The sequence below is a fragment of the Micropterus dolomieu genome, linkage group LG21 (assembly GCF_021292245.1).
Source record: "Micropterus dolomieu isolate WLL.071019.BEF.003 ecotype Adirondacks linkage group LG21, ASM2129224v1, whole genome shotgun sequence".
NCBI classification, from domain to species: Eukaryota; Metazoa; Chordata; class Actinopteri; order Centrarchiformes; family Centrarchidae; genus Micropterus; species Micropterus dolomieu.
The window spans coordinates 28891448-28910546 of NC_060170.1; the positions used below are offsets into that span (position 1 = coordinate 28891448).

General features: G+C 40.6%; 2 protein-coding genes across 2 annotated transcripts; both read left to right on the forward strand.

Annotated features, from left to right (window-relative positions):
* The first annotated feature begins 510 nt into the window (after positions 1 to 510).
* On the forward strand, positions 511 to 4609 carry bnip3la (BCL2 interacting protein 3 like a). Its single transcript, XM_046035804.1, has 6 exons — positions 511 to 645; positions 1759 to 2029; positions 2119 to 2200; positions 2291 to 2397; positions 2491 to 2640; positions 3088 to 4609. The coding sequence occupies exons 1-6, from the start codon at positions 594 to 596 to the stop codon at positions 3134 to 3136; spliced, it is 711 nt and encodes a 236-aa protein (XP_045891760.1). The 5' UTR covers positions 511 to 593; the 3' UTR covers positions 3137 to 4609.
* Positions 4610 to 6081: 1472 nt separating this feature from the next.
* Positions 6082 to 16911, forward strand: dpysl2a (dihydropyrimidinase like 2a). The gene is made up of 14 exons (XM_046035796.1): positions 6082 to 6399; positions 10424 to 10512; positions 10734 to 10918; positions 11065 to 11229; positions 11489 to 11550; positions 11677 to 11757; positions 11851 to 11919; positions 12062 to 12182; positions 12265 to 12421; positions 12651 to 12792; positions 12925 to 13095; positions 14394 to 14573; positions 14704 to 14896; positions 14979 to 16911. Exons 1-14 carry the CDS (start codon positions 6358 to 6360, stop codon positions 15068 to 15070), a joined length of 1749 nt encoding a protein of 582 aa, XP_045891752.1. The 5' UTR covers positions 6082 to 6357; the 3' UTR covers positions 15071 to 16911.
* The last annotated feature ends 2188 nt before the right edge of the window (positions 16912 to 19099 follow it).

Genomic DNA, 19099 nt, shown 5'->3' on the forward strand with positions numbered 1-19099 from the left:
ACTGTACGTGATATGAAAATACATCATCTGGCATTTATTTAGCTTCCTGCAAAAGAAACCCCCATAATTGTCTAATTCATAATCCATCACCAAGGCCCTTTATGGAACTGCAGGAGGGGTGATGTACGTATAGCCTACTATAGACACATCCTCTACAAATCCAGAGGGAACACTGCTAATGGATGCCTGCCTCCCCACATTAATAGTTTTGTCCAGCCAAGGCAGCACTTATTGGAAGAGTGAGGGATAGGGGCCAGCCTTACTGTTATCATCAGTCCTCAAACACTGTACAGACTCCACCCAGGTCCTGCACATCAGCTAGTCAGGACCTAATGGTAATGCAAATGTATTTCAAACAAACCTTTAGACTTGTTTCTTTATCACACGGTCATGCGTAACATGCACATGATATTAAAGTTTGTTGTAACTCAGTCTTGCACATTTTAGAAAAATTAAATAACCATCACTGATCTAGAGCCCGCTGCTGCCTCTCTTATCTGTCTGCGGTCTGGACTCTGGACAGAACTTGCGCCTGCGCACAGCGTAGTTTGTGTGCGTGTCATGTTGATGAATGCTAAAACGGGGTAGTCAACATGTCCACCGCTGCTGCTCAACGAAACAATAACGAAGAGCCCGGGCTTCACGGTACGTATCGCCGCCAGTTTTTCCGCGCTCCATTGAACAAAGGCCACTTTATATATTCTTAATGAGTGTGCATGTGTGTGTGAGAATATTCCTGTAATGGAGATTTTATTGTAAAAGTTACATCGGGTATTTCCTCTTCTTCTGGGAGGGGTGGCGGGTGATGTTGTTTGACGTCACCGCAAGCAAGCCAATTGCGTTGTGACAAATTTTTGATGGATGGAATGGCAGCCAATCACGTACACGAATATGCCTTGGGGGCGGCCTCTAGCCGAAATGAAAACAAGTTTGGGACAATAGACGAAATAAATGGTGCTTTTATTCGCGACTTTTTATTCATATTGTCTGATAATGGGTCGTATCGCTCTCACACCTTGTGTAGTCGCGTTGCCTTTTAATTCAACAGACCACAGACGAAGTAAATAAATTTTAATGCTACTGGAAGACAATGGTAGGATGTGAGCTCAAGTGCCTGCAGACTAACAGCTCCTAAAAACCAACAACATTAAACTGGCCAAAGGGTGTGTTCAGGCTACAATCGATAAAACAGTAGCTCGCACAAAGAATCGGGACGTGCGCTTTATATGTCACAACATCGCAGCTGGAACAGCGACATGTCTGGTCAGATTGTCTCTCACTGCACTCCACAGTTATGCAAGACCTCACATGAGAGCAGCATTGAGTACAAACTCGTGTGTAAATGTGCACTCGGTCATGCATACGTGCGTCGTCGAAAATATATAAATTAGGTTTTATTTTTAGCAAGCCCAAAACGGGGAGGAAAAGGCGTCTCGTGCTATCACGAGGTTTACATTCTGTGCTCACGCGAGCAGTAATGGATTACATAACCCCCATCCTGTCTGGGGAAGAAAAAAAATATAGCAAGCTGTTTGTGGGGCAGTGGCACAAAGAAATGCAGGCTATCATGGATGCAGTGCACAGCCAGGTTATTTGAATGCACAGTGTCAGTGGTGCAGGAAATGTAGGTCAGCTGTTTCCATTTGAAAGGATACTGGGTGTGTTTCTGTGGGGTACTATCTGATGTTAGCTTTGCACTTTTAACACAACAAGCTTATTATTACTTCCTTCCCTCCTCTTGATTTTTGTGTTGCCAAGGCTCTTGGGTAGAGCTGGAGCTGAATGGAAACACAGGGGCCCAGGGCGTGCAGACCAACCTGCCAACAACACCTGCTGCAGACCAAATAAATGCAAATGCTGGCATGAGTCAAACTCTGCAGACCTTGGAAGTGGTGCCTGAGAATGATGAATCCCTGATTGGAGGACTAGAGCATGTGCCGTCGTCCTCCTCTATCCACAATGGAGACATGGAAAAAATCCTCCTGGATGCACAGCACGAATCCAGCCCGAGTAGCTCCTCCTGTGATAGGTAGGAGTAAAGGCTATTACAGGCTCTTTAAAGGTCAAACAAGTGTTTGTTGTCACACGTTTGTTTTTCATTCAAATATGTTGTGTCAGTCCTCACAGGCCACCAAGTCCAGATCAGGATGAGGGTCAGATAACTTTCGATGTGGAGATGCCCAGCCCAAGAGGCAGTCAGGTCAAACAACATATTGAGCTCTGAAGTTCACAGTCTTATTAAGTCTTCATTTTACCCTAAAATGTAATTTCTTTATCTCCACGTGTACAGTCAGAGGAAGATGGTCCAGAGCAGGACAGAGAGGAAGACATCCTGCTAAACAAAGATGTAGACTGGGTCTCTGATTGGTCCAGCAGACCAGAAAACATTCCACCAAAGTAAGTAGACTCACCTCCAGAAACAGTCACTTATAGCGGATAACAATATTGATTTAAGTTAGCATTAATTGGTTGATTGATTATTCCTATCAGGGAGTTCCACTTCAGACACCCCCGACGTTCAGTATCTCTCAGTATGAGGAAGAGTGGGGTCATGAAGAAAGGTGGCATCTTCTCTGCTGAATTCCTCAAAGTCTTCATCCCTTCCTTACTCATCTCACACATCCTCGCTCTTGGCCTCGGGTAAGTCGGAATTCATGCAGTTTTATCTTCATGCAGGGACATATTGTAAGTTCATTCATGGATAACCCCTTGAGATGAACCATCTCTTTTTCAAGGGGGTCCAATAATGCAAATAATGGACATAATGCAGTTTGGTTTTGAATCGAAAAAGTTATATTTTCCTCTGCCTAAACTGAGTTTTTTTATTTGCCTGTGCCAGTTTGGTATTTTAGTGACTCATGATGTGCCGTAGGAGAGATCAGTATGGGCTGTGCCAGTTAGTTTGTCAGTGCACTGCTATTTTGGTGTCCAAGATGACTGCAATTTATGTCTGACACCTATCTGCTCAGACCTGGTCCTCATGTATAAAACAGTGAAAGTGGTTTGTTTCACACTGTTTCCAAAATGTGTGTATGCATTATCCTATTTGTTTTTAACTGGTTTGATGTCATGAATTTTTTTTTCTAGGGTGTACATTGGGAAGAGAATTGCCACAGCCTCCACCAGCTCCTACTGAAAGCAGTGCCTGGATGTTCTCCTGTCTCAAAGTCTCTCAACCATCCTCCTGTAGTCAAGCTGTGTCTCTGCATCTATTGTATGCCCACATTTCTCTTCCAATCAGCATAAAATTCTGTCACATTGTAGATGTAGTTATAGAGTTATATGACATGACGTAATGTGGCTGCACTCTATCACATTTTGACACAGGGCAACATTGTACCCAGCAGTTGTCACTAACTTGAGTTCAGTGGACAAAAGACCCTGTTAGAGCTGGAAAATATTAGTCATCCTGTTCAACTCAAAAATATGTGACATGGATTTGATGTCAGGTGGCTTCAGGGTTTCTTTATTTGTTTTGATTTTATGTCATGAGAAATCTGGCCTTCTCCCAAGCTACATCTCTCCACTGGTGTCTCAGTAGGAGTGTATAAACCAAAAATATGCGCCATGTCTGCAATACAAACAAACTGAATTGGCTGTGGGAACAGAAAGGACTTCTATCGCCTTAACTTTTTAGACTAAACATTCAAGGTGCAGTTATTTGGGGGAGGGGTGCGTCACAGTGGGATTTGTTTTTAAATTCCACACCTTTTTGAGAAAAGAAGTTGTATCATGCTGACTCCTGTGGGTTTCTTTTAAAGGCTTTGTTTTGATGAAGGTGGGAAAGCTTAAACATTGATCTAGTATGTAGCTCAAATATTTTACAGTGGGGTTGTTTGAGTGCGAGTGGAACCTAGGCTGCATGGCAACTTACCAGGCCATATGCTATTTTTAATTCATTTTGCCTACATATCTTTTTAACATAACATAGCAGCATTGGTAAAGTGCCAAATCTTTCACCACTGCACATTGGTGATTTATCTTAGACTGTTTTTTTCTGATATGTTTAGGTATTTAAAGATGTAGATGTGAAACATAATTTAAGCTGTGATCTGCCCCATGTACACCTTTTTACATTGTCTAATTTGTTTGTACATTGATATTAGTGCATATAATATCATTGTTATTATATAGCATTGTGGCAGTGTACGTAATGTGTTTTTCCTGTCGTTTATTGCCGAAGTGTCAGTGGCAGAAACCACCAGAGGAAGGTATTTCCAGGGGCCTCATTTAAGAGTTATCTGACTTTTATGTAGATTACACTGTGCAATCATTTCACATAATAAGATACAATAAACAGTGTACAGTGTGTGTAGAACTTCCACAGAAAGTAAAGGAGCATTTCCTGAAGAAAATGCATGTGCTATCAGTATATTGATGCTGAGTTAATTATTGGATGATTCTTCTGTCAGTATTTATAAATGGATGACATTATAGACTATAATGTGCAGTTTTGGAAGTATTGATTCAACATTCAACATGTATTCAGGCTTTAATGCATTATATAACTCATACTAACTTATAAATGACATACCATCATACCAGGCTTATGTACAGTTGATCAATGTGCAATACAGCGTTTTGGAATTTGAATAAAGTTTGTACTGTATACAGTGGCTGAGATATAAATAGAAACAGAGTGGATAGAGCTCCACAGACCTTAATGCATTATTTAAGTCATAATAACTAATAAAATGCACATATCAATATGGGCTTGTGTGCAGCTGATTAATGAGCAGCAGTAACATTTTAATGGTCTGTGTTGAATTCAGAAGCTAAGACATAAATACAAATCAAATTCATGTCTTTCCCTTCTAATTTAGGTAAAGCTTGAACTCCTCTTCCAACTTAATATCTCTTAACTCATGTGGTACTAACCTAGCTATGTCAACATAACACAGTCCAAAACAAATTCCCTTAGTTATTCATGTTAGTAGTTCAATATTTTTAAATAAGCATAAACATCTATGCACATTTGTAACATTTTTGAAACTAGGAAAGATTGACTTAGAGCAATGCTTTTTTTCTCATGTTCACACTAACTTCTCAGTTATATATATGCACATCTGGAAGCAGCCCAGTACATCCACGGTGGGCCAGTGACTAACTCAACATTTGGGGATTAAGTCTTTTGCTCAAGGGCTGCTCGGTGGAGATGATGACAGAGGGGTAAGTCCTGATGGTTCAGGTCGTCACATCGTAAACCTTTAGGTCACAGGGCAGGTCCAACCTTTATTAGGCCATGGAAACACAAAATCATAGCTCTAGAAAGCATCTCTTCTCCTTGATACTTGTACACTGTCCTTTTCATTTCATTTATTAATTGATAAGGACAACACAGTAATCAGCATTGCTGTAAATGTGCCAGTGTTAACCAGCTGGCAAATTTTCAACTGCAAGATGTTTTGAAACATTTAACAAGAACGAAGAAGTGTTGAGGTGGCAACATTAAATGGATGTGTTGCAATTTTTAGTTGCCTCTAATCCTAATTATTTGCATACTTGCAGGCCTTCGACTTGCACATTTTAGTCTAGTCCATTGTCTTCCATCAGATAGGTTACCTTTTGATTGCATGTTCATGTTTTCAACCTGAAAGATCAAGCATTGCTTGTTCAGGGCAGGACAGGGCCGTGGCTAATGTCAAGTATTAACATAAAAATTTAATTCCACCAGTGCTAAGTAGAAAGTCTGATTGTTATCATATTGGAAAACATGCTATTACAGTGGTATAATTAAAAGTGTATCCCTTTTAGAAACAACTATTAATGTAAGTTATAAGATACATTGTGTGCCCAGGGCAAAAGCTTATCTTATGTGACTGCTCCCTGTCCCAAACTATCCACCTTATTTACAGAAATTGCGTCATTGCAAAGTTAATCAGTGTTTTTTTATGCGTGGTAATTATTATTAATCAGTGTAATTATTCTATTTCCCCTGTTGAGGTCCCTGCCCCATGCTGTTCTGACTCAATTAAACAGATGATGTTTAACAACAAACATGAAAGAAACATGGAGCTATAGCTGAGCAGGGCGGGGCAGTGCGCAGGCGCGGTTCTTCTTTGTGGCCCTTCTCCTCTTGGTGCTTGTCTGGTCTTCTGGGACCTTTTCTAGCAGCAAATCCAAGGATAGGACTATCCGGCAAAGATACAAGTACTCATTAAATAGTGTGTGTCAGGCTGCACTACTTGCTAGCGACAGAATTAGTTAAGCAGGCGCAGATCACCCAGGGCGTCGACTGGCCAACAAGCAGAGCATCCATTCATCCTTTCATTGGCAGCTGAGGTTTTCCAGTCTAGCTAGCTAGCTAGCGTTAGCCAAGAGGCAGGGGACAGCTGTGTGAGAGCAGGCATCTTCAAAATGTCGGGTTACCAAGGGAAGAAGAACATTCCACGAATTACAGTGAGTATTGTTTTACCCCTTATATTACATTTATTATGATTTTTGCGTGTGTTTGCGGTTAGCCTCAGGATTAGATCAAAAGCTAGTAGCCAACGTTTAGCTGTCGTGTCCATTCATTTACAGCAGCAGCAGCAGCAGCAGCAGCAGCAGCCCTGCTTCAGCCCCATACACTTGACAGCCCGGGATGCATAATGATAAGCAGCCAGTGGGGTTTGCAGCAAGCGCTTTCACAGTCCCTCATATTGGAGCTAGTATTATTTTTCTGCATAATGAACGGCACTTTGCTCCTTTAGCTGTCATTAGTAGCTGTAAGGTACGTTAGCTCTCCCTGTCAGCTTCCTCAGCAATGTAGGGTGTAGTTAACAGGTTTAGGCACACTGTCAGCATCTCATCTTTCATACTCTGGCGTCCATTTAGTCTGCGCCCTTCAGTTATCTCTGTCTTTTTTCTTTTTCTTTTTTTTTGCAAAATCTTCCAAGTTTGGGTTATTTAACCTTGATTCTGTGATTTACAGAATTTTTGGGTCTGTTTTGCTTCACGGTGCAGCTTTTCGACCAGAAAGCACAGTATTAAGGGCCTTCAGTAGGGATGCCATGATAGTTAAGAGAAGTAAAACCTCTTTTGTAAAGTAGGTCATTGGACATCACCCATCCAAAAACCCATCCAAACCTTGTTCCATAAGCTTTCATCATCCAGCTGTTATAGCTAGAGTGCTGAACCATATAGACAGGCTGACTTAAGTTTGATCATTTAACAACACCAAACTGCCTTGTGAAATGTGCGGGCTCACAGTTTTCTCTCTCTCACAGGTCATGGCAGGGTTATAAACATACAGCCCTGACATCCCAGACACAACATGCAGACAGCAGTAACTCTGCTGCAGGCCCCCAGGCCCTCAGACACGCGCACGCACACACACACACACACACACACACACACACACACACACACACACACACACAGACACAGTCAGACACCACTTATTAGTTTGGAGTGAGGCAGATAGTTTCTCTCTGCAGAGCTTTTAAAAAAGCACCACAAAAACGATCAGGCTTTGTCCCTGCACAACAGAATTCATTCACATAATGCTGTCTCCAGAGAAGGAATGATAACAATGCTGTGAAGGTTGTATTCATAGACTCACAGTGAAATTGACAGGGTGGTCATTATCCATTGTGTTAATTTGTACAGTTGTATCTAGCACCACAATATCAAGACACAGTCAGTTTGTTGATTAGCTAAATGACACACAACACATAGTGATTATTTTGACCATTAATTATTTTTAGTCAAATAAAACAACAGTGGTGAAAAGCACATTTACCTTTGTTTCTTATTATGTTTTAAGTTTATTTGGCTTAATTAGACATTCGTTGACATTTGAAGATTTATTTGACATTTTGATTGATTGATTGAACTTCTTTATTGATTGTTAATATAAAAGTGGCACTTCTAGCCAGAGATGCCCCAACTACAAAAACCATCTAAAGGATAAAAACGCAATAAAGCCAAACTCTTATTTCCACTGTGGTCCATTTTGGGAAGGTCGGGGGTAGGAGAATCATGAAGAGGCAGCCAGTAGGTTTCTAGCAGCTTCTAAGTATTCATCATTTAATTTAAAAATAAAGTTAAATGACAATACAATGCATAATAATATTAATCCATACGCATTCATATATACAATTCAACTATTTCAGTCACAACATTCACTATACAATATATAACAAAGTTCACTAAACTTAATTAAATTAGATTTACAATGCAAGTAAAACTAAAATCTAAAACATCAGCATATTAACTATTGTTCAAGCTGCTAATTTATGAGGGCAGAAGACCACTCAATCTTAATGCTCAGTCATTGGTAGCCCATTAACCAATAATGAAAATAGTGCAGTAGTTGCGCCATACATTGATGCAGTAGTGATGACAGTGCTGAAAAAGCAACATATTCTGTTAATCACGATTAACAGCATGATAAATTGTTTATTAGCTTCTTGCTTTTCAAGCGTTTGTTGTGTCGTGTGAAATAACCAGAGACCATAATGTTTATGCAACATGAAAATAATGTTTTATTCATGCAGATTTTTGCAGAGTTAGTCGACTTCAGCTGTAACATGCACTTAGTTGCCAGTTTATTAGGTACACCTAGCCAAAAATAATGCAGCCAATTACAACCGTCCTGCAATAAATCTACCTTCATGAAGCTTATAAAACTTATAAACTGTTAAAGAGAGGTGTTGCTTCAACTTCATGGTCAATTTGGAGGCTGTAGTTGGCGGTGCTGTTGAATTGTATTGCGTTACAATGAGATCATTATATATTAATTATTAATATCACTGAAAGTAGGCTAAATAACAGAAACCCCTTTCTGTATAAAGCAATATAGTTCAACAGCACCACCAACTACATCTTCCAAAATTATCAGTGGAATCAATGGTCCAACAGTTTAAAAAAAACCACCATTATAACCTTCATGAAGGGAGGATTCATTGCAGGACTGTTGTTTTACACTGCATTCGTTTGAGCAAGATGTACCTGATATACTGGCAACTGAGTGTAGCTCCGTGTATGTGACAAACAGTTCCTACTTCCAATTATAGTGGAGCCTGTGCTGCTTGACTTTGAGCCCTTTACCGAGGACATTCAGTTCTTAGTTATCAATTCAGTTTTATGACTGTATATTACAGGATTAATCACAAGGGTCCGTATACTGTACTATATATATCTTCTACATTCTGATACATTCATTCAGGGAGTTAGCAACTACAGCTATTTTTGAAGCCATTTTGAGCTGAGTTATATGATGACCTCTTAACACTCAGAGGACAATAGGTTATGTGACACACTTATTGGAGAGTAAGCCACGACTTGCTTACCTAATGCATCACCGAGTTTCCTGCTGTGAGGTTTGCATTTAATCACTTTCGTCTTCATTAGCTCTCCTTTCGGTCCTCAGAGACTCTGGGAAGCCTGTAGGAGAAGTAGGCCAGCCTACTACACTCTTCTTTCATCTCATACACGTTGAGTTAATTGTACCACTCAAGGGTTTGTGCTCTTACTTGAGGGTTTTGATCAAGCATTGCTCCCTCTCTTCTAATGATGTGTCTATTACATGTGAATAGATTATGTAGGTTAACCCTAATCATCATTTCCAGCATCATTCTCTCTGCCTTAATAAAAGTCTTGTTGAGTTCTCGGACCTAACTGGGAAATGCATTGAGCCAAATGAATCACTAAAGTTCGCCCAAGGATCTTTTCTATTCCAAAAAAAAGTAATTTGTCTTTGAAATAGGTCATATTTACTGTTGAATTATTGAACTGACTTTTAGCTACGAGGGATTAACAGAGATGATTTCTCGCTCTTTTACAATGCTCAGCAGGTGGCTAGAATTTATTGTGTGTGTGTTTTATGGGTAACAAGGGTGTCACTTTGTGTTGAAAAGTGGTGGAGACATTTAAGGCCTCATATTAGGCGTGTGACGAAACACTTAATCCATCCAACGTGATAATTCCCAATATTGGAGTCACGAGAACAAGACAACAGGATACTCCAATGCTATTTAGAAGAAGTATTTGATTCGGGGGTCTGTGGGTTCTGCCCCAGAAGATTTTGAGCATTAAACCCTTAATATCCTGCATTCTAGAGACATTTTCTGCACCAATTTATGGTGAGAATGTCTTTATTTATATGTAGGGAAACAAAATTCACATTTATCAAATATAATGCAGTAATCAGCTGGTTGTTTTTTAGCCTAAGTTACTTTTTTAAACAAGGCAGATCTGTTTCTTCTATATTTACATTGCATTTCATGTTTTCCTATAATGCAAGTAAACCTTTCTCAAAGAATTTTTATTAGTTATTTAACATTTGTTGTTGCAGGCTAATTTTCAGTTAACGTTTAGCAAATGCTTTTAAAAAGTGCTGGGGACAAAATCAGTCATTTCAAAAAGTGGTGGGGACATGTCCCCAGCGTCCCCAGTGTAAATGACACCTATGATGTAAAATGCCGTCTCCTCCTTTCAGAGTGACCGTCTCCTCATCAAAGGAGCAAAGATAGTGAATGATGATCAGTCATTCTTGGCTGATATCTACATGGAGGATGGAGTCATCAAGTAAGTTCAATTTAAAAATTAGCAGAGCTACTTTAAAAAAGTCTTATAGACAAATGACAGTAAAATATTTTGTTATATCTACAAAGAAGCTCCTGGCTTTCTTTTACATATAATGAAATATTTTTACACCTATTACTGTGATTGTTGGAATCTAGATTGTCTCAGTTTTGTCAGGTTTTCTTCATTCATTCCTGTATTTATTTCCGTTTGTTTGTCTTCAGGCAAATAGGAGACAACCTCATTGTTCCTGGCGGAGTTAAGATCATAGAGGCTCATGGGAGAATGGTGATGCCTGGGGGTATCGACGTGCATACCCGATTCCAGATGCCTGACCGAGGCATGGTGGCAGCAGATGACTTCTACCAGGGCACCAGGGCGGCCCTGGCTGGGGGAACGACTATGATCAGTATGTATTGTATCAGACAGACTTCCACATGTGTGGGAGTAATCCGGTTGCAGGAATTATAACACAGCAGATGTGCACGCTGTGAAGCGTATGATTTACTTGTGCTTGTGCTCACTAAATTCCACCTGCTTGTTTGTGTTTTATAGTTGACCACGTGGTGCCGGAGCCTGGCGTCAGCCTGGTTGCTGCTTTCAAACAGTGGAGGGAGTGGGCTGACAGCAAGTCCTGCTGTGACTATTCTCTGCATGTGGACATCACCGAGTGGAACAAAGGCACTCAAGAAGAGATGGAGGCCCTAGTGAAGGATCATGGTATGCGGTCAACATATTCAGATTTCGTCTCCACAAACATCAAGTCTAAAAATCATCAGAAACGTTTCTCGCCCATTGTGTTTCAATAAACATTATGTTTTTGCCGTTTCTCAGACATTGCATGGGGGGAAAAGTCAAAGACAAATTAAGCAAATCAGCTTTGTATTTTTTTTTTTTTCTCCTTCGCTCTGGGTTTTCCGTCTTTTCCTCTCTTTATTCCACCTTTGGCCGTTTTCTCTCATAAGTTTTCTATCTTCAGGTGTCAACTCTTTCCTGGTCTATTTGGCTTATAAGGATGTTTTCCAACTTTCTGACTCTCAGGTATGCTCTGCGGCTCTGCATGCTCTACTGAGCTGTCTGTCACAGCATATGTTTTTGAGGCTGTTAGATGTCTTTGGCGTATGTGACAACCCTACAAGCTGACCAGCATGTATCATTTTCTTTTAGATCTATGAGGTGTTCAGTGTCATCAGAGACCTTGGAGCCATTGCGCAGGTGCATGCTGAGAATGGAGACATTATTGCAGAGGTAACAGAACCACTGATATAGTCGGTCAAGTCTCAGCTTTAAGCAGTTGTTGCTGTTTTGTTTTATAATGTTCTTGTGTGTTTTTTTTATTAGGAGCAGAGACGTATTCTAGAGCTGGGGATCACTGGCCCTGAAGGTCATGTGCTTAGCCGCCCAGAGGAGGTAAGACTGGTTTCTCAATAACTGTAGCCAAAAGTGAAAAGGTTTTGTGATGTACTTTTAAGATATAGACTCAGAATACAGTATAGGCGTGAATAGAGGCTGTCACCGGGCTGCTGATGAATCTGACTTTGTGTGTCTGCAGGTGGAGGCCGAGGCAGTCAATCGCTCTGTTACCATAGCCAATCAGACCAACTGTCCCCTCTACATCACCAAGGTGATGAGCAAGAGCGCTGCTGATGTCATTGCCCTAGCCAGGAAAAGGGGTAAGAAGATTTTCTTTTACTGCACTCACTTCACCCGTGCCTGCTTTTTTTTGTGCTGACACCTTCCTGTGTGCTCCTGTAGGTGCTGTGGTTTATGGAGAGCCCATATCTGCCAGCTTGGGCACCGATGGTACTCATTACTGGAGCAAGAACTGGGCCAAGGCGGCAGCCTATGTCACTTCTCCACCACTTAGCCCTGATCCCACCACACCCGATTACCTCAACTCTCTGTTGTCATGGTAAGTGCTCTGTACCAGGACCTGAATATGGCGGAAACACAATTTGACATGTGCTGTGTGCTGCATGTAATTTTATTTAGTTATACCACATACATTCATTATGTAATGCCCTTTGTAGCATTTACGTGCATGCACATTAAACAACGATAAATATTTAATGTATCAAATAACTTACTTAATTGCACATGTGAAGCGTGTCCTCATTTTTTCTGCTTTCTTTCTTATCTAGTGGGGACTTGCAGGTGACTGGAAGTGCTCACTGCACTTTCCAGACTTCTCAGCGTGCCATAGGCAAAGATAACTTCACCCTAATCCCAGAGGGCACTAATGGCACTGAGGAGAGGATGTCCATAATCTGGGACAAATGTGTGGTAAGCTCGATGCAGCCCACTTTTCACACATTCCAAAAACTCCTCTAATACATTACTCTAGAGCAAATGACCTTGTAAAACCTTCATGTATGTTTAGATGCTAGTATGTGATATGTTGTCCTGTCCCAAAAGGTGACTGGCAAGATGGATGAAAACCAGTTTGTGGCAGTGACCAGCACAAATGCAGCCAAGATCTTCAACCTGTTCCCCCGCAAGGGCCGCATCGCTGTGGGGTCTGATGCCGACCTCGTGTTGTGGGACCCAGACTTCACTAAGATCATCTCAGCTAAGAGTCACAACCTGGTCAGATGGTTCATCTGCTCAGCTCTTATCCACAATGTCTTTAGTCATTTATCTGTCCTCTACATGTTGAGACCTAGTTTTTATAATTTTATATGATAGGCTTAAATGCACATTGTGTGCTATAACATAACACAACACAAGTAGCTGTTAAATGTATTCGCATACTTCTATAGGATAAACAATTGATTTAGTAATATATCATCTGGGTGAAAATGAGCTGTAAGTGCTACCACTGTAGTTTAACCATTAAAAACGTAAACTTACATAGACCTTCTTTAAAGAGGTGGTATTGTGCTTTTTAGCTTTTTCCCTCTCCTTTATTGAGTTATATATCTTCTTTATGCATCTAATAGGTTTGCAAATTGAAAAAGCCCAAAGTCCAGCCCAAAAGGAGTCTACATCTCCCACAGAAAACTCTGCTCTGAACTGCCTGAAAAAGGCTCGTTTGTAGTCCAGCCGTTTCCCTTTCATCCCTGTGACGACACAGCAAAATGCCCGTCATAACATAACATAACACTCGCCAAACGGCTAGTCCGACACGCCCTCAAAAACACCAGTGGAAAAACACTGAGCTGCAGCACACACCCCTCCTCTCCCAAAAACTAACTACCCTCCAGGCAGTCAGTGGGCATAAAGTTGTTACTGTGATACTGTGAGACAGAGCTCAGTTAAAACTTTATGGATATAAGATTTGTAACAAATTAATAACTTACCACTCTGAAACTCTTGCTCCAGTCCATGTTGCTAAGGTGGTAATGGGATATACAGCTGAACCAAAGCCGTGTTTACAGGCTTCTCAGGGTCCGCCCTACTCTGCTTCTGTTTAACTAGGAACTGCGCATGTGCAACTCCCAACAATCAGAATCAGAATCAGAAGGAGCTTTATTGCCAAGTAGTGTTTTACACATACAAGAAATTTGCTGTGGTGATAAGGTGCTACACGTAGACAAACATACAGTCAACATAAGACAAAGATCATGTAGAGGCAAGATGCATCTCTCCATAGCTAAAATGAAGCCTTCAACACACAGGGTGAAAAGGCGAGCTGCAGCAATTTGCAGTATGACAAAAAATATGGTGTTTTTTGAAAATAAAACCATGTAAACCTGTTGTAAACCCCTTAATAAGATTATGAACCTGAAAATGAGCACAATACCACCTCTTTAATGTAAATTACAGTGAACAGTGTCCTGTTGTGTCCTGCAGGCAAAACAACTACTTTCAAATGTATTGCTACATGATATCCAAGCAAAAATCAGTTTAAACCGGTCTGCTGATTAAATCTTTTCTTCTGCCAGGCTGTGGAGTATAACATCTTTGAGGGCACAGAAGTGCGTGGAGGACCTGTGGTGGTGATCAGCCAGGGCAAGATTGTGTTGGAGGAGGGCAGCCTTCACGCCACGGAGGGCTGCGGGCGCTACATCAGCCGTAAACCCTTCTCTGACCATGTGTACAAGAGGATAAAGGCTCGCAGCAGGGTGAGTTGTAATTGCAGGTAGTCATACCTCTGAGCAGGCACGCTTATCCAGCTGTAGAAAAACTAAATTCTTAACAGGTAGCTGGTGAGCTACATGGCTTGTGGTCTTATGAATTGACTTGTGTGTTTAGCTCACAGATTTGCGAGGAGTCCCCAGGGGCCAGTATGACGGGCCGGTGTGTGAGGTGACTGTGACTCCCAAGATGTCCACCGTCTCCTCGGTGAAGACTTCCCCTGCCAAGCAGCAGCTGAAGCAGCAACAACAACAGCAGTCTACTCACCAGCCAGTGCGCAACCTTCACCAGTCTGGTTTCAGTCTGTCTGGTGAGTGAAAGCACAAATTTAATTTTTGGCAGTGGGCCTCTTTTACAACTACAGTGAGCATTTAAGTCATATATATTTCTAGGTGCCCAAATTGATGACAACGTTCCTCGTCGCACCACTCAACGCATCGTGGCTCCCCCCGGTGGAAAAGCCAACATCACCAGCCTCGGCTAAGCTCTTTTCTCAACTGAGCCGGGGGATGCAGGGCAACAAGGGACCAGAGGGCCACTCTTAACCACTGTCACATCACATCTGGTCACCTCTGACTCCCCCAGCATCCCACCCAAAGCACTCCATCCATTCTTATTCACACACTACACTCAACAAAAAAAGAAAAATGAAAGCACTATTTTCATGTTGTTTTATCCATCGTCAAGGAAGGTTCAAGTGAATTGAAGCAGTGTTTTTTTGCTGTTTTTTTAAGCCCAGTTTGTTTATTGATAATATTGATATGTTTACATTTTTATATACTTTTTTTGCTGTACATGTTTAAGCTGTTATTTGCCCTCTTGACTCATAAAGTTGCCAGAAGCGGTCCGTGTCATGAGCGGGCATTTAGAAACTTCAGGTGTTTACAATTTTTCTTAATGCACTCGCTGTTCATTTCGCACATATAAGTAGGAATGTGATGGTGGTCATGTTATAGTGCCACCTTCAGTTCAAAATAAAGCCTCCTACACTGTAAGATTGCTGTTTTATTACAAAAATACTAATCATGAACGATTAAACTGTAGAATATGGTTTCCGCTTCTTATAACATCTAATTTTATCTGACGTTTGCAGTATTTGATTTTTGTGTAGGTACTGTGTGCAGCTGAACAATTCACCTTGGTCTTCCTTTTGTGGTTTTACTTTTACTTTTTAAAAATTAATGTTTTATGTTTTTATCACTTTAAGTCATTTTGGAAAGCGCTGACTGCACTAAAAGGAAAAGAAAGGGTATTTAAGGGTTAAACCACTCATTCAACTCACTCTGAATATGAAGGGGAGGAACGACTGGCACATAACATTTTCTCTGAGAAACATGAACCTTATCCTTCATTTCATTGTTTTGTTTTTCCTCATGTTTGTTAAGAGGTTGTCATGGCAACAAGCTTCCAATAATGACACCGGTGTATATTGTTCTGGATACAAACAGACACTATGGAGAAGCCAGATGGGAAATTTGCAGACAGCCTCTCTGCACCTGGTGCTATATGATCATTGCTGTATATGTGTAGATGATGTCCACGTCCACGCAGCAGTTGTGTAAGCTTTGTAATAACAGCAGTCAGTGGAGTCATCCATTTACCCAGTTTTGACAGAATTTGTTTTGCACCTGTAACAATCGAAATGGTAAAAAAAATTTATGTGAGCTTGCAATTTTTTATTTGTGTTGGATATGTCTGTATGTTTTAGGGTATTTGTTGAATTGAACTACTTGCCTGCCTGTTCTGTAAGATATTGATAGCACACTGTATCTATGAAGGCTCTTTAAAGAAGTGGAACCGTGATCTTTGAGACCTGATGAAAAATGCTTTAGTATGTATATGAAATGCCCTCACAGCGTGCTGATGATGTGTCCACTGTTCTCGGTGTTAGTGTTGTGAATGAATTTCCAGATATCGAGTTTTTCTTCTCTTACCTGTCTACCGGCACCAACGATGTTGACACCAGATTCACTCGAGGTAGTAACTGTATTCACCAAACCACAATGGGTGTTCAGTTTCGCTGCACTGTACAGCCATACTGTAGAACACTGGATTGTTTCTTCCTCATTGCCTTGTCAAGTGTAGGTTTTGTTTGCCAAGCTATAATGTGAAGTGATTTACATTTGCGGACTTGGTAATGGTTATTGAGTTGTGATGTTGAGCACTGTTTTTTGCCCCACTCCCAGCAAGTGTGATACTCTCTCAGTCATGTATGTTTTGTAGGATACAAGGGTTTGTGGGGGGGAAATCATCGGTTCTGTCAGCATTTGACCCTATCTGTGTTGACTTCAGTGGATTAAAGTAATAAAAATTAATCTTATTGTACTGACTTTATTTTTACATGCATGAATATAATGAAGATAACCCTAACACATTTCAGTGAAACACTTTATCCTGTTTATATATATATATATATATTTGTTTTTGTTATTTTTGTGTGTGCTTATTATTATAGGGAACAGAGAAACACAGACTTTAAGTTTAGTCAGTTTTGTTGAGTTTATAAGTGTTTCATTTTCAGAGGATTTTTCATGAAAGATATACTGAGTTCTTAATGACTGGAAAACTCATTGTGTTCATGCCTGTAGACAAATTTTTACATTTTTGCATGTTTAGTTGACCCACTGTGCAAATGATTAAAAGCAGGAGTAGAAACTACATTTAAGTACTGTACAGTTTTGAGGTACCTGAGGTTTCACAACATCTACCCTAACACTAATGCAAAGTGACATTTATGTCAGAGCTGTAGTTCAAAGTTTCTTTGCAGATTGAGATTCTTTTAAATAAAACCTTTGATGGCCTTATAGAATCAATGATTGTTACAGATTAGCAATCCAACAGATATAAAGTATTAGCTCTACTGCAATGAGCTGCAAGAATATAATTCTATGTAATAAACACTAATCTAAGTCCCACTCCACTTGACACCAGAAGGCTGTTTCATCTGCTGAAGAAGGAAAGTTTCTCACCACTCACCATAAATCTGAGTTTATGACAAGCAAACTAGTTTGGAGGCCAATTGTGGCCCAAGTGTGACGTGGAAACTTTTAACCTCCACTGCACAAACAGAATGGACCTTTCAGCAAAGTACGACACATCTTGTATTTGACTTGAATATATCTGCCCCGGCCTTTCTGTGTGGAGTTTGCATGTTCTCCCCGTGTCTGCGTGGGTTCTGTCCGGGTGCTCCGGCTTCCTCCCACCGTCCAAAGACATGCGGCCTAGGCTGATTGGTGACTCTAAACTGTCCTCAGGTGTGAGTGTGACTAGTTGTTTGTCTATGTGTGTCACTGCGATGGACTGGCGACCTGTCCAGGGTGTACCCCGCCTTTCAGTCAGCTTGGATTGGCTCCAGCCCCCCTGTACGCAGGATAAGCGGTTGACGATGGATGGATGGATGGATATCTGTACATTCATATATTTAAGATTTTTAAGTTAGAGAGTAAGGAGTAGATGTCACATTTGTTTGTGTTGAAAAACCATACCACGCACAAACAGATTTATCTTTAAATATTATTGTAGGGTGGTCTTGTAGGGTATGGTGATTTTTCTGCCATAAACACTTTTAAGTAACACTTCTCTAAGTAAAATTACGCAGGACTTTTTGGATGGAGAATTTTTACACTGTGGTATAGCTATACTTAAGCAAAGGCTGTGAATCTTCAACAGGTGATCAAAAGATGTTCTTGGTCACTTAAGCAATTATTGCAATTAATTAATTAGAAGTGTATCATTCTTATAATTAGTGCCGAATTACACAATCCTTTGCAGGAATCTTCTTAAAATTTAACAAATATATAAACCCTGACAGAAAATATTACTTAACTATTTGATACACAAAATGAAGTGTGGTTAATTTGAACTATTTTGTTGAGTCCCACCACATCCGGGCAGTAGATGGAGTGAATGCAGAGAGGCAGTGAGACACCAGGTGGAGACAGAGTTTTGAAGCGCAGCCTTGGCTTCAGATCAGCATTTGGTTGTTCCAGCTCCTTAAACCCTTCACCCACAGGGACGCTTCCAGTAAAATGAGCTGACAAGACAACGTCACAGTGAATGCACACATCAACAAAAGTTCTGTCATTAGTGAAGCCCCCTGGCTGTTTGACAGTTGTCCAATTAGGACTTAGCATGATGAGTGCACTGATTAAACCAGAGAGGGAAATCCTATAATGTCAACATCTTCACCCAGTGATGAAAGCTTAAAAAAAAAGCTTCAAGAAGACTTTACAAAGCTGAGCCCTCATGGGAAAAGTGTGCAAACATGAGTCACCAGTAGTACTTGATATGCTTTCAATCCACTGGAACACACACTACTATTATATGCTCACAATCCGAATTGATTTCTTATCATCACCATGAACATTAATTTAGAAAGTTAGCATTCATGATTAAATTTGTTCTTTAGAATCAATAAATGTGGGCTCAGTGATGCGTCCATCATCTATCAGAATATTAAAAGAATACTGAGGAAATCTAGATTACACACTTGGTCATAATAACTATAATAATT

Bases quoted from the DNA above. Each gene is read 5' to 3' on its own strand.
- bnip3la (XM_046035804.1), top strand. From the start codon at position 594: ATGTCCACCGCTGCTGCTCAACGAAACAATAACGAAGAGCCCGGGCTT. The intron at 2,030-2,118 runs GTAGGAGTAAAG...ATGTTGTGTCAG, and splicing joins AGTAGCTCCTCCTGTGATAG to TCCTCACAGGCCACCAAGTC. The intron at 2,201-2,290 runs GTCAAACAACAT...CCACGTGTACAG, and splicing joins CCAGCCCAAGAGGCAGTCAG to TCAGAGGAAGATGGTCCAGA.
- dpysl2a (XM_046035796.1), top strand. From the start codon at position 6,358: ATGTCGGGTTACCAAGGGAAGAAGAACATTCCACGAATTACA. The intron at 11,230-11,488 runs GTATGCGGTCAA...TTCTATCTTCAG, and splicing joins GGCCCTAGTGAAGGATCATG to GTGTCAACTCTTTCCTGGTC. The intron at 12,422-12,650 runs GTAAGTGCTCTG...TTTCTTATCTAG, and splicing joins CTCAACTCTCTGTTGTCATG to TGGGGACTTGCAGGTGACTG.